Source organism: Phalangium opilio, unplaced genomic scaffold (assembly GCF_054372755.1).
Source record: "Phalangium opilio isolate 3A_F unplaced genomic scaffold, DU_Popi_V2 ptg000024l_1, whole genome shotgun sequence".
Taxonomy (NCBI): Eukaryota; Metazoa; Arthropoda; class Arachnida; order Opiliones; family Phalangiidae; genus Phalangium; species Phalangium opilio.
The window spans coordinates 6,525,885-6,544,054 of NW_028324155.1; the positions used below are offsets into that span (position 1 = coordinate 6,525,885).

At 37.4% G+C, this 18,170-nt stretch overlaps 1 protein-coding gene across 3 annotated transcripts in view; it reads left to right on the forward strand.

Moving 5' to 3' along the window:
- Positions 1 to 16,657, forward strand: part of Lim1 (LIM homeobox 1) — a 32,538-nt gene extending 15,881 nt beyond the window's left edge. The window contains exons 4-6 of one of the 3 annotated variants that reach the window (XM_089868246.1): positions 6,808 to 6,997; positions 12,600 to 12,806; positions 14,987 to 16,657. In XM_089868246.1, coding sequence (XP_089724372.1) covers positions 6,808 to 6,997; positions 12,600 to 12,806; positions 14,987 to 15,240 — 651 coding nt within the window. In that variant the 3' untranslated portion in view covers positions 15,241 to 16,657. Of the gene's footprint in view, positions 1 to 6,807; positions 6,998 to 12,599; positions 12,807 to 14,969 lie in introns of all 3 variants that reach the window. The other 2 variants (XM_089868245.1, XM_089868247.1) reach the window with 2 other exon arrangements.
- Positions 16,658 to 18,170: the final 1,513 nt, after the last annotated feature.

Below are 18,170 nucleotides of genomic sequence, written 5' to 3' on the forward strand. Positions count from 1 at the left end.
GAAATAAAAGTTTGGGCGAAAAAAAAAGTACCCTAGAAGAAACTTTTGTATTTCACCAGGGACTGGACTATAGCTTCTCCTATCCCAATGTTTAGGGAGAGGAGAGGTTTTAGGTTATACTGTGTAGAGGGAAAAAGGACCATTCCCAAGTGACCATAGTCCCTCTGTCTTCTTTTTATAGTGCAGCGTTTTCAATGGGAGTTGAGACCATTGGTAAGGGAAGGAGTTACGTTATTACAGCAAAGTTTTATACCTTAATTAGTATTTGATAGTGATTGGAAAATTATCGCCATAGCAGTTTGTTTATTTAGTATTTTTCTGTGCAGGATCTGATAGGCCCAGTTGTAAACATTGATCTAAAGAAAAAAAATACGGTTTTCCTTTCTTACTATAACTATGACCTATAAGTTTAATATTACAGTTCATCCCATTTTGTGAATACATTGTAAATTATACGCGTAATACGTTGTTAATTTCAGTAGAAATATTATTATTAGTTTCACAGCTTGTATATAGAGTAAACTCAATATGACATCAACCCTACGCACCATCCCAAACCGAATGTACATTACGTAGAAGCGCACCCTCTACCTTACTTTAGTGTGGAGATACTGAAATCGGAATTTGTAACGAACTCCCATCATAGGCAATCGTTTTCCGATAGCCTACCCCGACATACATATCCCTCGCTCGGGATATTCCCGACCCGGTGGTTGTGAGACAACTCTCCTCCCCCCCCATATAAAAATAGGCTTTCTTATAGACGAAGGGGTGGACAGTGATACAAGTAAGGGAGGGAGGGTGGTAGAAACCGGGAAAACGAAGCTTAACCTTACGGGAGAAGGGATTGAAAACGGTCCCAAAAACTCTTTTCCTTTTAGAAACAAACCATCACCTGAAAACCGAGTCCCAAACCCTAACCCTCGGTTTATACTCACTTCCAACAAAACTGAACAAAAACCTTTAAGAACCCTAAGGGTTCAAGATAGAAGTGTAGCGCGGTTGAACCGAGGGAAGCCTTTAATGGGAACTGAAGAGTGGGTCGGAATTAGGTTCCTGCCCGCTCTTAATCCCATCCTTCGTCAGCGCGCGCCACTGTAGGGAAGAGCAAGAGGAGAGGATCTAGAGAGAGAGAGAGAAGAATAGCTTTTGTAGATGGAGAAAAGGGATGAGGGATGCGGGAAGGAGCTGGTCCTCCGCCACCGACCGTGTTTACGTTAGGATGATGCTATGGCTAGGCCTTTGCAAGACGTACGTAAAGTATACACGAGGAGCGAGGAGGAGGCTGCTAGGTCGTATCGTATCGTATGGGATTGGGAATAGATCACGTGGAAGTTTTACCTCGTGGGAAATATTTCACACGCCGACCGATCCTATGGATGGAAGATGCTGTATGCATGCGCCAGCTATAGGGATGCAACTGGAGGAGATATTTCGCGCGCGCTGCTGTTGTATGTTTCTCTTCTCTTTCTTTTTTTCTCGCGCTCTCTTCCGCGTGGACTTGTAGGTCTACAGAATGACGCCTTGCTCGCTTTACATAGCGATGCTACCATGCTATTGTTAGACGATTTATTAGACTTGTCTTTACATTTATCTGTCTCTTCCTCTTCTTAGAGATCGATTTCGGAACCGAGGGACAGTAGAAATTAAATGCTTTGATTACGGAATTTAATGTATATCTATCCTATTTGATATTTAAAATAATTTATAAAGATTTTCCAAGAATATTTGAAATGAATAAATTCCAATAACTTTTGAGAATTCTAGAATGAACGTATTAGATAAAAATGTATTCATTTTGTTCAAGAAATCACCACATTGATACAGATCAGACATTAATAATTAGGCTATTTTTAAACTTCAGTTCATTAACGATTATTCTCTTTTAATATAAAAATGGACAAAATAGCTTTTTTTTTAAATTCTCTTTCAAGTCTTATCTCGAGTTTTAATCGGAATGTCGGATATAGTGAGAGAGAGAATAATTTTGTCGGTATACATGGCTGCAACGATATATATATATAAAAACAAATGGGGAGTGGATATTTTTTGTGACGGGGTGGAGATTTGAGAGAGAGGGTCTTTTTAGAAATATTTTCCTTGACGCCCGGGGGCACCATTGACCAAATTAATCGCTCTCTCTCCATCTTGTTGTAAAAAGGGACTAGCTACGAGGGAAGGAAGTCTCTGTCAGGGGAGCGGGAGTATAAGTTCGAGGAATGACTGATTTATGTAATGTATTAGGTGAAGCTTCTGCCAATTGGACAAGAAAAAAAAATATACTTGTATTTAATTTTTTTATTTTGGGGAGCTTTTTGTTTAACGAATGGGAAGCGACTGGGCTACGGTTGGGTGCGGCTCTGTTGGTTTCAAGATTGTGTAATCGTTCTAGGCCTAGCTGTGTTTTAAAATATTCCTTGAACTTTAGTAAATAATGCGCATTTTCAATCTTTCGTCGACAGTATTGCAACTGCGTAGAATAATTTTCTGTTTATTTACTTTGTTATATTTATTTTGGACTGGAGTTAAGATCGTAATGTTATTTATGATTATTTTGACCTTGTTTTTGTTTACTTTATAAATAAGGAAGTATCGCTCTTGTTTCCTTCCGTGTTTCTATGGCAAGTTAGGTCTTATAAGCAGTTGGTAGTGTAATTTACATTTTAAAACCCCCTCTAAAACTAGCTGCACTCGTTTGAAAAAAAGTACAATATGAATGGTGTAAAAAATCAGTGCAGCGACAAATTTGGGCGCAAAAAAAAATGGGGTACATATGAGGAGAGAGGTTGTATAATAGTTCCTGTAGACATTGCAATAAGCGATCATGAGTCTTATAAAACGCGCGGGAAACCCTCGTCGTCTTTCGGAAAAGGGATCTCGTCTCTCTCTCTCTCTCTCTCACTCCGGGTTTGGGAAATTCGGCTTATCAGGGTAAGCCAGGCTGCGCTTTACGTCCAACTTCCCCGAGTCCCATCGAAAAGCGCGCGCGAGAAAAGAGAAAGAGCGGGAAAAGTGGTGCAGGTAATCCCCGCCTCTCCGTCACCAAAACCAAAATCGGCGCCTGCGCTACGATACCACGCGATTATCCTTTTCAGCTGTCCCAGTATAGCACCCGTCCCTCAAATACAACCAGGGCACCCACGCCGATCATCTCAACGTTAAATTACAATACTCCCTAACCCTAAATAGGCCAAAGTCCTTTAGTTACTACATTTAGGTCTTGTACTGTATTTTACCTATGAGATAAGTCCCTATTATTCCCAGATTCTATACTTGATCGGCGCGTAGGAAGGGAACCTATACATATACTAGCTACTAAAAACGTTTCTATAGACTATAGATATTCATTGGAAGGGAACCGGAAGAAAGAAGCTTGAGAGGAAACGGTGTACGTGTACGGTACCACCTTTTAAGAATGTTACACAGATACTTGTCAGTATTGTTAAGCCTATTTTAGGCCTAAATTTTTTATCCAGAATAGTGTAAGGATGCGTTGGACCCGTTTAGCTTAATTTTTACACGTAAATACACAATTTAGAATCAAACATTTGCTTAATTTTAAACTTAAGAAAGCCTATTAGATCCGCATGTCACTGCCCTCCAAAATATGTTCGTTGCTTTCTCATCAATTGCAATTAAAAATTCATGGAATAATTGAATCAATTCAATTCTGTGACACTGTTACAGGTATACGGAAGAGAATGTCACAGGCAGGAACCAAAATCACTCCGCACCGTAATAGCTTAGCTTCTCTGGAAGAGAGAGAAGAAAAAAATTACCCCTGCTAGCTTTTATAGACATTCTTTATCAGGGAAGTTTCAGTATTCGTGTAGTATAGCTAGCAAAGCGGGGGAGACACACACCACCGTGCGCCGTAGCTTCAGCTTCTTTTTATAGCTGGGTGGGGATGCGGATGGGATGGGGATGGGTTTCGGGATGTGGCGGATTTAACTCATCTTTCGCGTCACTCGTTCTCTATAGAAAATATTTTTACCCTGGCTCTCACGCTCCGCTTACAATTATGAAAGGAGAGATTGAAGAAAAAAAAATACGCCGGCATTTTCTTACGGACGAATTAATCTTGTTTTACCTTTTTTATTTATTTTTTATTTTTTATATATATAGAAGTCTACCGTCTATGATGTGCGCTTCTTAATTTTTGGAAAGTAATGTTTAAGAGCTTTTTTTTGGTCTATTTTCTTGCTCCTTGCTTAGGATTATATTCAAAGTTATGTAAACACCTTTAAAAGTGCGCATTAATGCTAAGCCTAATTATAATATAGAAATGGGTTTTCTGATATTTGATGAAAAAGAAAATTTGGCCTATTTTTCTATAATAGGCTAAACGCCTGTAGAAATGTTTCAACTGCAGAGCACCAATGTATCGCGGTGAAGCCTAACCATAGGCGTTGTTACGATATTGGGATTTTAATTTTTTTTTTGTCTATTTACGTTTCAATTCGGATGGTTTTTTTAAATACTTTGCATAAAACATAATACTACTAACTAAGCCTAACGTAACGTCCTAAGTCTAAAGCCAACGTTCTTAAACCACCAAGGCTTAACATCCATCCAGAGCTACCTGAAATAAAATAACACTTATATCATGAATTATCTTCCCAAACCTAAATCAAGAAAGTTCAAAAATGCTAAGCGTAACTTTAAATTTCTTCCGCGGTATCTTCGGAAAATGGAATAATATATTTTGAAGCGCGTGTGGGCCCGAGATATTTTCACACATTTTGCGAGACCTCACACGGAAGCCTTAAGAAAATGAGGTAGTATTAAGACATCAACACTCCGGCGGTTGGTCATATAATAAAAGGAGGGGAAAATACTCTTCTTAAGTGTCGTACCGGCGACATTACGTAGGAAAAGCGCGGTAATTACAGGGAAAACACGCCGAATTACATCTTTTCCTTCCCTTTTTCCAAAAAGAACTTTATTACGTATGCTAAAAAAAAGTGGTCATCTTTCTATAGGAGGCTATACGGTATAAGCCAAGGCTTAAAAAGAGGCCAAGAGAGTTTGAAATGATACATCACGGCACGTTGGGCCGCGGCGGGAAGAATAAAATCATAGGGTTTGAAGACGCCGAGGCTAATACGGGGGTCATTTCAAAAGCGTCGCCCGCGAACTACGTCATTTTCTACGCTCAAATAACTATGATTAAATGTATGGTGTGAAAAACCCCGTGCCCGATATATATACTCTATGCCACTATAGTAGTACTCGTAAAGAACACGAAAGGTTGGCGTGTAAAGGTGGTAAGGTATATTAGAGGGGTCGGACTCTTTCCCGATTCGTTTCTCGTGTAGGTTTTGGGATAGATATCTTAGAAATTGATATTTAATTTCCTAACCTACTTCTACTGAAAATTAGCGTGGTGGTAATGGTGGTGAATGTCCTTTGAAGTATGTTTAGTCGTGAAAATGGTTCTATTTTCACTCAGAAATAACGATTTAACGTGAAAATAGTGGTAAATTCACTTGTATATTACAATTTAACATGAAAACAGTGGTAAATTCAATAAAATTACGAGGTATCGTGAAAATTGTAGCAATTTAACTCAAAATTAGTTTTTACATTTTTATACCTCTAGAAATCTTAATCTTCAATAGCGGAAAGAAATTCCGCAACTGTTCGATCCCTTTATGTTGTAGTAGACAGGCTAAGACCACATTAAAAATAAGAGAAGCTATTGTTAACAGTAAAACACAAACGGTGGTATATTTTTCAGTATTTTTATATTTTTCCTATTGTTATATGGGAGATAACTGCAAAAACTCATAGCACGAAGTAAAATTTAGTTACCCTTTTCTTATTTTTAATACCGTTTTCAAAGTAAAAAGTCAATACAAAACACATACTATAGCCTACTACTGTTTACGCTCTTCTAGAAGTACTACTAAAAATTCAACACGGTATATAATTAGCCCTTGGATTGGTTTAATTTACGGAAACTTCAAACATAATAATTTTTACATTTTTTTCTGTAAAAAATAAAATAAATAAAAATTCTCACTTTTGCGAATGCGTCTATGTGTATAAAGCTGTAATGTAAATATATTGAAAATCACTATAAAGGCGTTCGAAATTATTACGTATATTTTTTATCTCTCAAATTAAACCGTTTACTTCGATCTCACTTACTCTTACCTAGAACTTTCCCGCTATAACGTAATTCCAAGCAGTTGCAAATGTTTACATAGCTGCCTATTCGATTGGTGCGCATACAGTTGTTGCTTTCAGCGTGTTTTAATGAACACACTCTAATTATTGACCGATGAAATTAAAGGCAAATAAACGCTTTACGTATATATAGCGAAAGCTCAGAGCTGCAAAATGATATACCCTTAACACCAAAACGATTTATCTTCAATCAAGTATACAGTATAAACTTGGAATTTTCTTAATTTTAAATTAAATTTTCTTAAAGACGCTAAATTATTTCTTTCCAATAGGGACTTTTGTGTCGGTAAATAGTTTGGTAATTAGAATGTTTATTCTGGGTTAATTAGCTCTTGATTAAATTGTTTTAAATCATTCTTTGAATAGATATTAGAAATATGTATGCATAGTTTTCAGACTAGAAGGACTGATACCATTTACACCACGAGGCCAGGCTAATTGGTGGACAAAGTGCAGTACCAACTATAGCCTGGTCTCCTGGTGTAAATGGTATCAATCCTCCAAGTCTGAAAACTAACACATATTCTTCGTAATTAGCTTTGATAATTGTTTTAAAAATAATATTTGTTTTTCGTCATAAATAATCTAATTAAATTTCTTTCTCTTAAATTTAAGGTTTGGTTTCAAAATCGACGGTCGAAAGAGCGTCGAATGAAACAGCTAAGTACACTAGGTGCCAGGCGGCACTTTTTCCGAAGTCCAAGGAGAGCCATGAGGCCTTTAAGGCCGGGAATGTCACCGGACGGTTTAGACGATAGCCCCGAAATGGTCGGAGGGCCCAATGGAGGTTTCGCTTATTTCTCCGGTAAATATTAAAAACTTAATTAGATAAACTCTGTCACATCGAAGAATGCGAGACCAATTGAAAACAAACGAACTGTTGCAAATTGATTGTTTCGCATTCCCAAGTTTTGTGCCTATGGGTTTCTAGAAATTTATCCTATAACCGATAAAGTGGCAATGACAAATTTAGACAAAGTAGCTTAAGGAATAACTGCACTGTTTTAGCGAAGAACATTCATTACCTAAGCCTAAATGGGAAATTTTTTAAAATTAGGCTTAACAAACAGAAATCATAGTTTATTTTGCTAGTAATTCACGTAAGCTTCTAAGTGGCATTCATTCATTTCACGAAGAATATTTTCTAAGCCTAAGTTGAAACGTTTTTTAAATTAGGCCTAGCAACCTGAAATCAGTTTAATTTGCTTCATTCATTCATTCATAAGTTAAAACTTTTTCAAATTAGGCCTAGCAAACTAAAATAATGTAATTTTCTTGTGCGTGCGTCACCGTGAGTTTTGAGTTAAAATGACGTAGATATTGAGCGAAAATTTAACATTAGCACTCGTACGGTCGTTTTTAAAGCCAACAAATATTTGATTAAGATCGTTGTTTGGTCTTGTTTTCACAACGAAACTCGAAAAACACCTATATAAGAGTTCCGAATCCTATCTTAACGAGAATGCTTAAAGGCTACACCCTTAAGTAAACATTTCTTCGATGCATTATTAGAAAGACTATATTTGGATTTTCAAACTAAGAATCGTCCAAAGATTATCTTTACTTAACCGTGTTAAAACTCAATAAGATATACCTTTAAACGTGGTACATTCTCCCCATTGAAAATCGGATCGGCAACCTATCCTCTAAGATCCAAGGATGCTATATGCTCACAGGAGCAAAAACAACACTAGATATAAAAAGAAAAAAAAAATCGTCACCCAAAAAAAAAAAATCGCCTGAAAACTAATATCGATTTTCGATACCGAAAAAAAAAGGTCTTGGCTTTTTTTTCTTTTATACTAAAGGCGTCAATGAATAGGAGGTATATTCTTTAATCGATATTAGTTTGCAAACTAAAGAATGCCAGGCGGATTAACACCGAATGTTAAAATTCCAAAGATGTAAAAGTAGTTTATGAAAACTCATCTTGAAGTATATGTACATACAGGGTGAGCCAGCCGTCTTTCATCGTATTGAGCTGAGCTTTGCGGCTAAGACTATCGACCAAAAATGTGTGCATATAAATTACAGTATGGGAAAGATTGGACTAACCAACATTTATTTGAAATGGAAATCAGAATACTGCAGGTATTCCAGCTATGGTGCCCTTAATTTACTGTTGAAGCTCTCTGTTTTAACTTCAGTGCAGTGTTGTCAGGACATCTGTCAGCCAAATTCAAACTGAATTGCTAGCCTTTCTCAATTTGCAAATGTTTGATCTTTCCCACACTGTATATATCACAATAGATTTTTTGCTTCTATATGTATTTGGGATTTACGGGAGAGAGCGAAGCTTTTCAAAAGAACTTTTTTTTCTTAAGATATATGCAAAATATTTAAATGTATATTTAGTTAGGTGTACTTTTTTTTCTTGCTTCCTCGCATCGGATAATGTAAAACCAAAAATAAGAATCTTTAGAGTTTGCTTTGCTTAAAATTTACAAACAGAGAGCCAAGAAAGTATCCCTTAACTGGCCAACAATTTACGTCATGTCCCCGTCCAAAATGTGATTTCAACTTTTTAATTATTAGGCGTGATACGATAATCCCAAAAAAAAAAAAATCGTACACATACGTCGTCCAATTCATCCTACGCTTAAAACTATAAGGTTCAAAGGTCAAATTTGAACACGGGCGCCGCATTATCTTTCCTTCCATGTATTTCTTTCTTAAAAAGAACTAAAGAAAAATTTTTTCCTTGTGATGTGGAGTGAAGAGGTTGGGCGGCCATTGCATATCCAGTTTTGTACATGGCGTTGAAAAGAAATTTTCTTTTCTTTAGAGTTGTATTTTCTCTTTCTCTCTCTCTCTCTCTCTCTCTCTCTCTCTCTCTCTCTCTTACTCGCTCTGCCCTTTTGGGAGGGAAGGTGTGTGTGTGTTAGGGATTTTTCTCTTTTCTTCTTACGAAGAGAAAGATCTAATTAATCATTCGGTCGAAATGCGTGTTACGGACAGGTGCAAAGCCCCGCCAAGAAACGAAGGCTCCGAAACGCATTTTTCTTCATAGCTATAGCTCGCTGTACTTCTCTCTTTCCGCGTTAGGCTTAGCTCTGATTCTACTTTTCTACATCGAACCAGGACACAGGGGCAGTTAGGCGGCCGGCGTACCAGCTGCGGTTGCGATATTACGGCCCAAATATTACGTAAAAAAAAGCCTGCACAAAAATCTAATGCGCTGCGGACAGACCGCTCTCTTTCTCGGACATGCAGACCACCTTTTACACGTTTATGTACAGTCGTCTCTCGATGATAATTTCCCTGTGCAACGTTCTCCTTTTCTACTTTTCTTTTTATATTGGCTTATGTAAGCCAGTCAGTCAACATGCCCAAATTGAAGGATATAAATGTGGTTCAGAATTTCATTCCGAATCGTCTCAAATCTTCTGACATAAACCGAACCGAGCAAAAATGTTTATGGATAATCCCAAATTTTATTACCCCATCAAATATCTACAAATCAAAATATTTCACTATCTATCAGTTTATGACGTAATTGATACAGTATTGACGTCAGAATTGCAAACGTTACGATGTGTACAAGCCTTTTCTTATTGGTCGAAAAGAAATAGTTCAACTTGAATTTTCAGTGCAATTACGAATTTGGAATCTTGCTAAAAGGCAATCAGTATCAATACGACATCGAGTCACGTGTCACCTTCACTAACCCCTTATCCCCCTCCCCAAAAGATGTCAACCTCAAAGTCTAAAATACTTTCCAGGGCAAGATGAAAAAGTATAAGGGGTGAAAAAGAAAAAATACTTTCCTAAAAGCGCCGCCAGGCGAGAGAGAGAGAAAGAGAAAATACAAGAATTCTGGTCCAGCCTCTTTCCGATGAGGGAAGAAACCCAGAAGAAAAAAATGTAATAAGAAAATATAAAGCTGGGAGGGAAAATACGGATAAAAAAGCTATAGGGTATTTCGATCGAAAATATGGTGCACTGCCTTTTGTAACAGTACCTTAGGCACGCGCTGGGCAGGGATAATTGTTTTAATATTGCTGAGGAAATCTAGCACGTGAATTAAATTAAAATACACTATTGAAAAAGGAGGAGGGAGCTTGGATTCGATTTTTTTTCTTATTTCTGGGTGTAGACTTTTCAAGACAGAGCTCGAGGCAAAAATTATTGCGCGTGCATTTTTTCTTTTCTTTTTCTTTTAAACCCGGTTGTCCCAAAACCCGTCAAGTTATAACGCGACGTCTCTCACGATGGCCTCTCGCTACCAGAGAGAGAGATTATAACGCGAAAAAGGCGGTCGTCAACTATCCTGCCTTATCCCTGTTTTCTTCTGACTAGCTAGCTAGCCAACGGGGTCCAGGATTTGCAACTTACTACATTCACAGACTTAGTAGAGGTAGTAGCTACGCTTGGCAGGCAGGCACCCTTTTAAAAAGAACGACAAGTTGACGTTTTGAACGTTATATAAGTTTGTCTCAACAGGGAGGGCATAAAGTTCAAATATAACATATTGAACCAATGAAAATATGAAATAATATTTTGGTAATAGATCAAAATTAGACTTGATTACTTAAAACATGTTTTGAAATTAATTCCAAAGAGCTAACTCGTTTGATTTGATAATTTCATAGTTCTACCATATTTTTGTATCATGGACCAAAGTAACTACTACAGGAGTTGATTTGCACCTTCGTGTTTGGTCAATGTATCATTTGCTAAATGACCCTCTAAATTTAACCGCGCAACTTGCTTTTGGAAATTTCTACAATACAATCAAAACGTAATAGAGCCGTAATAATTGTCCCCCTTCTTTAAAAATAGTCTATGAAGAGGGTTGGTTCCGCACGGACGATCCAAACTCATCCCCGTCCACCCTGTACCCCTGAATGCGTGTAAATCTACACGTAACCCCACAACAAATGGCCTGAACCAACCTTTGACTTCATTCAAGGCGTCTGAATGGACACTGAGAGAGGGTTTCGCCATCCGAGGATACGATAGAGTCCGGGAATAAATATCTGTCACGTCGCTCCGGTTCTTGGCACAGGAGAGCGAGAGAGCTAAGACTGATAATAGAGCCAGTCAAGAGTGGGGGGGAGAGGAGGAGGGGGAAATAGCGATATGTCCCCATCCTTCGGGACGCGCTTCTGCCCGCAAGAATCCGACCAAGCGCAAAATTAAACGAACCTGAACACCAACTAATGGTTCCTCCATCATTTCCCCCTCATATCCTAAACCCATCCTCTTGAACTTCCAAAACGCGCTCGCTCGTCCCCAGAGTCTAACATGCCACCAACATTAGTATAGCCTACAAGAGAGTGCATCGATTCCAATCGAAAACCTATTCTAAATCACACCCACCCTGGCCCTGTAATATTTTAAAAATGTTGCAGAAGGGAAAAAGTCGAACGGATATCGAACTTTCACAGTGATGCCATCCGCGCTAAAGGGTTTATTTTTAAAGGAAAGATATTGATTCCAAAGGTTCTCTCCATTTCATGCTGATGATTTTTACGCGACAGAGTGGAGGTGGGGTGGGAATCTATACAGATAGTCTCACACACTACCAATCAAGCTTTATTTTAAGCCTTATGTTTAGAAGAAAACGGTTTTGTAACTTGGGGGATGGACGAATACCGTATTGACATAGTTGGAAAAAGAGAGAGAGAGAGAGAGAGAGAGAGAGAGAGAGAGAGAGAGAGAGAGAGAGAGAGAGAGAGAGAGAGAGGAAAGAAGAATCTGTACATGGGAAATAGAATGGATGAGTTCAGTCTGGAATTGTTTGAACAGGCATTCCGGGATCGCTTGGCACGTGGCGTCGCCAGCAACCCCTTGAACCGTGTACTGGGGATACTTTTAAATCCTCTCCTAAAGGAGGACATCTTCCCCAACCAAATACGCCATGCACCCCTATAACTCATCTCGGCCGGGAACACTTAGGCCCACCCCAGTCCTCATTCATCCCAATGTTGTTTTGTAATTATCCGGGACATTTCTGCAATGTTTGCTCTTGCAATGACGAAGAGATTTCTTTAAGGGACCTAGCCTCGTTCCAGGATGATTGGAAACAAATGAGTAAAGTAGGACTAGTCCCTTCTTGAGGAATTAGCAATTTTCCCTTCCCCTATTCTCCCAGATCTATACGAGATTCTTGTTTTTGCGCTGAAAACCATACGTTCCCGGTAGTTAACTATCCGTGAATTGATGTACTAAGGACTGTTTTTTGTTTTTGGTTACTACACGGATTACTCATGGATGGGAATGTATTTAACGAAGTGTTAAACAATGTGGTGGGAGGTTATGGGTGGTCACCAGACTGTGACAAATTGTTTAAATTATAAATAAGGACCTTACAGGAAGGATGTCTTAGATCTTACAAACAAATAGGCCTAATTAATGCTAACCAATTTTTACAATTAGTTTTACATAAAACTTATATCCGTTAGGCCTCTTGTCATACGCAGATTCGAGTAACCCGGGCGATTTCGGGTACGGACCTCAACCGGCCTTTTACGACTTTTTTCCGGGACAACCTCCACCTGGTCCCGGTGGCGGAGGACCAGACGGTATGCCATTCCCTCTTCACGGACCACCGGGTCAAAACGGACCGTCTCAACACAACGGACCTATGGATCAATCCACGGTTGGACCAGGTAAGAAATCTAATACAACATAATCAATCGAGTCTCTTTCATATCCCTCCACAGCACCCACTGTCCTCCTTTCTCCATGGTTCTATGGTCCTATCAACGTATCTAGAAAACCGATTAATTCTTTAAAACAGAAAAGGTTCCCCTCGCTCAAAAAAGATTTAGTAGGGATTGGGAAAGAAATCTCGTACCATGAGAGAAGGCATTAGGGAACTTTAATACTTTAAGCTTGTTGCGTCGGGGAGTAGCTAGGGTTTACACTAGGGCAGCTCTACTCTGACACACAATGGGGCGGAGTTGGAGGGAGGGAAGAGGGGGAAGATTATAACATCCTATACTGTCCCCGGACCCGAGGTATATCCCATAATGCTCCCGCGTACACATCCGGTTCTTTTCCACTGTTAAAATAAATGACTAAAGAAAAAGCGAGCTGCCTAGGGTCCCCAACAACCGAAAGGGGGCGGAAAAGGGTGGGCAGGAAGGTGGGCAAAGCTAGAAAAACTGACGGAGAAGGGAAACAAACCCGGCCCTTTCCCCCGGCTCTCTGGGTCGATATTTCGACCAGCGGCAGCTACTACCAGATGAGAACCAGAGATTGACCGTAAAGCCTCGCGATTCAACAAGCCAGAAAAAAAATGTGTGCAGGAAAACGTTTATAGGTATATAGGGTATGGCCAAGGACAGCGTGTTGAAGGTTCAAATGGAACAGGGCCATTTTTACGGTGTACAATTTCACCATAGACCAACCAAAAATTTTAATGAGGGAGAAATGATGATACAATACTAAATTGTATTCTTAATCATGTTACCATTTGATAAATCTTGAAGTATAAGAATAACTTTGGAACGTGTTTAACTAAAAAAAACAACAACTATTTTCTAAGGCCTTATCTGTAAGGGTTTATAACTGCTAAGCCTTGGTCATCAAAAACCATTAATTTTACTATACGGTGAGCTAACGTTAGGCCTAAACTAACTATAAAGTACGTGAAAGAATTGGTAGAAGGTAAATATCCACTTTAAAACCCGAAGAGAAGAGGTATGGTTGCGTATATAAAGCCCCCATCTGGCGGCTACCTAAATCCGGGAGATTTTTAAAAGAGAGGAGAGGATGAGAGAGAGAAGCTCAAGAGCACGCGGCAGTGCGGAGAAGTTTACGCCTTGAAGAGATTTTTCTCTCGGTAAACATCTTTTAGAGGATCTGTTACCGGTGGAAAATCAGGGGGTAAACAGCTTAAGGTCGAAAATGCGGTTGTTTCAGAAAGAGATTTTCTAAGACTAAGACTGCTAGAACCGAGGGTTTTCTACGCCCCCTAAAGCCCCATTCTCTTTAGGAGGAAGGGATAAAGGTATATTAAGGTTTCGAGCTCCAGACATTTTAAATTGGCCAGGGTATACCCAGGGTGGCCAAGCTAAACAAATACATACGAAGAGAAAGAAGTTCTTTAAATAATATTATCTGTGAAATAGACGAAAAGGTCTCGTGTATCTAAGGTTTTGGCGCGAGAAATATTACCCGCACGTGCTTTTAAATTTAAATAAAAAAAAGGCTTAAGGCCTTAAACATAGTCAATGTCTTAGATGATAATTCAAAACACACAGTACAGTTAATGGGCCTTTCGAATAGCTAACCAACCCTGATATTCTAGGTTTTCCTTTTCCTAGGGGGTTTTCTTTTTCGTAATTAAATGCTTGAGTGTGAAAGTGACTGAAAGTATATACCGTCGCACGACTGCCTTGGAATACAAAGTAGTATTGCCTAAAGGAATCATTTTCATTGTATAACTATTTTTAAAATGGTCTTTTGTTTACAGTGTAATGTTGTAAGGGTTTGTTTCTTTACAGTTTTTAGTTTGTTCGCGAAATAGAGGGAAATGTGTTAAGTAATCTTTGTTTTTGATTACAAATACCTTCAATGGGATTAATTTTTGTAAAGAACGTTTTTACTGTCCCATTTGAATATTTTATCTAATTTAAAATTGATTTTTATAAAGTTTCCTATAGATTTTTCCCATTATTTTACCTAGTTTCCCATAGATGTTTCCCATTATTTTGCCATGTTTCCCATAGATTCTTCCCATTATTTTACCAAGTTCCCATAGCTAAGCCTAAATTTTGCACCCATGCACATTGAGTCGCGTCTAACGCGTTTATCTGAAACAAAAGTTTCGCCTTACTTCTAGGACCAGTAAATTTGGGTTCTGACGCCCCTTACCTGCAACCTCCTCACGGTGGCAACGACTTGCGCGGAGAACTGATGAGTCAACGTTCCAGTCCCGATTCCGTGCTCTCATTACCCTCGGCCGTGGGCGACGGGCCTAACTCGGCTTACGGTGGCGGAGGCCCTGGTCAGAGGTCATCCGGAGGTCAGGGTGACGGTTTCCACAATCCTCTATCTCATCCCAGCAGCCTCAGCGATTCATCATCGGTCTGGTGATATTAGGCCTAACCAAATCAATCAACCAACCGTCTGTTCAAAGAGATTATAAAAAAGAAAGTGACTGTTAATTACAAATAAAGAGGTTCGATTCACTTCAGTTTTTTTCTTAAATTGTTACTAAAATAAATTGACTTACGAACAAAAGAAATAAAAAGCCGAATTGAGGAGAAATCACCAAAAAATACTGATCAAAATACATGAGCTTAATTTTAATTGGTTTTTAAAATTAATATAGTAATTTTAACCAATTATATTTCAGCTCATTTGTGAAAATTAAATTGTAATTCAATTAAAAGCAAGTTCGATGTATAAAAAATTAATTAAAAAAATGCACTTGAATCACTCGCTCGCTCCATAGCTTTCGGGGAAAAGAATTTAAATAATAAATTAAATAAATAAAAAGCAAAACAAATTATTATGTAAAAAGTATTAACTAAAAATTAAAGTATATTAAATAATGGAATTTAGCGGATAATTAAAATTAAGGAGGGATCCATTTTTTTCATTAAAAGTTCGTTTAAATTAAGAGGTGATTTGTAAATTGAAAAATTTTTAAGTTTTCGACTCCCCAGATTAATAAACAAATTGTAAAATAAAAATAAGATCGGTGGATATAGCTCCTTTTTCAGAAATAAATAAATTTTAAAAAAGATGTTTTTTCGGTCATCAAATTTGATTGTTTTTTAAAAATAAAAATAAAAATCACTAATATGTTTTTATATAATAATAATAAAATATAAATAAAACAAAATCACTATTTATTGTTAATAATTAAAAAAAAAGATTTCTTACGATCAAAACTAAACTTAATTAGTTGGTGTGTGCTCAATTTCCCCCAAGAACAAATTAATTAATTAATTAAATATTTAAATTACGATCCGAATTTAAAAGCCCCGTCTCTATTTTTAACTAATATATTACATTAAAAGGAGTTTATCCACTGTTTTCATAAAATTAAAAAAAATATATAATGGGCGAAAAAAAAAAAATTCACAAGAAATCACATATCGCAAAAAATATAAAATGAAATCATGATTTCACAAACAAAGTAGACAAACATATTTTTTAGGTTCCTAATATTTACACCCTGCTGCTGAAAATATGAAAAGCGATCCGCTTTTTAACTCCGGGCCTTAATTAAGTTAATTATTTAAGACATAATGATTTTAAATAAATGTTTTTGTCACTCTGAACAAAATAAAGAAAAGAACTCAAAGAGAGATCTTCATTTTTGCATTTATATAAGAAAAAAAAAACCGAACGCCAAGCATAACCTATAATTTTCGTTCTTTTCCCTTTTCATTTCAAAGTTGTTGTCATATAAAGAAATTAAAATGAAGAAAAAATATATATATATATATATCGCTGTATAAAAAAAAATAAAATCAACCCTAAATAAAAGTTATCCATCAAATTTTGGCTATATTGTCAAAACTTCATTTTCTTTTGACATTTTAGGTCTAAACCTTAAACCAAACCTACCAATCATCTATTTCACCAAGAATTTATAAATTTCGCATTAACTTTTAGAATCATGGAAGAAAATACGATAAAATATTTGAATATCATAGCTATAAAAGGTTGAGATTCAAAAATATTCAGGGGAAAATGAAATAAATTCATGAATATGGAAGGAAAAAGGATGGCATCTTTCTTTTTTCTCCATCCTTTTCTTTAACACCATAACTTAAAATTTTAAAGAATAACAATTACGTTCCGGTGTTATGGAAAAACAGGCAAACTTACTCAGGCGTAGAATAACTTAATGAAACTCTTCTTTAAATTAAAAAAAAAATACACAAGAGAAATGTAAAATTTTCAATACTACACAGTCCGTGTAGAATTTTGAAAACCTTTTTTCCATTTTCTCCTTCCTTCATCCTAATGCCAATTTTTTTTATAAAGATTTTAAATTGTACTCCTATAGAATTCAATACAACACCGTCCTTTTTTGTTTAAAAAAAAAGAAATCTTAATGTTAGTTTTCTATTTCATAAATTGTTTCTTTCTTAAATTTCCAAGTAAGAAAGGTAACGCAAGAAAGACGTTAAGGAATTTTGATCAAATTTCTCAATAACAAAGATTGAATTATGCGATTTACCTATGCTGTTTTCAATGTCATTTACCTAACTCAAGGTGATAATATCATTGTCAATACCGTTGCATCTATCTCCTGTCCTGTAATATGTCAACGGATATAGGCCTAAATCCCAAAACGCGTGACGTTATGTTATTCGCGTAAGTATAGGTAGGTATCGAGTAATGTACAGGTAATACCACCCATATTTTAAAGAAAAATTAGGCATTAATATCTCATTCAAACCCTTAACTTTAAATCTCTTCGTAAGCAGCGGAAGATAAGGGAATAATAAATGCTTCGGGAATGCGATCCAACGTGCATGGTCCTTCTCTCTCTCTTCGCGACCTCAACAAACCAGCTAGGCGACCCAAGCTAAAACCTACTGTAACTCATTCCATCCGTAGTTTGCATTAAAACTAAACCAAATATACCCCTTAATTACGCTTCCCTCGTAATGCAAACTGACCTAATCCAATTCCATCTCTAGCAAGTTTACACTTGGTCCAATACCAAGGTAAGGCAACGGGTGAGGTGATATCTATGACATTGTCAGCTAGCGTTATACTTGATTAGGGTCTACAGTGGTGTTGAAGACTCCTGATGTGATTTCCTCTCGCTTCGACGCGGGAAGAGGATGTAGATAACTTCTAAGACTCGATCATCCTCTCCTCGTGCTCTCCTAGGATGAGGAGAGACACACACACAGAGAGAGAGAGAGAGATGAAGATGGGGAAACGGAGGAGAAGGAAGGATGGAAGGGGATCAACATATTCCAAGCATCCGAAATACGACAATTGCGTTCCCAGACTCAAGGCAATGGATGAAGCTATCCATTTTCGAGTTTGGG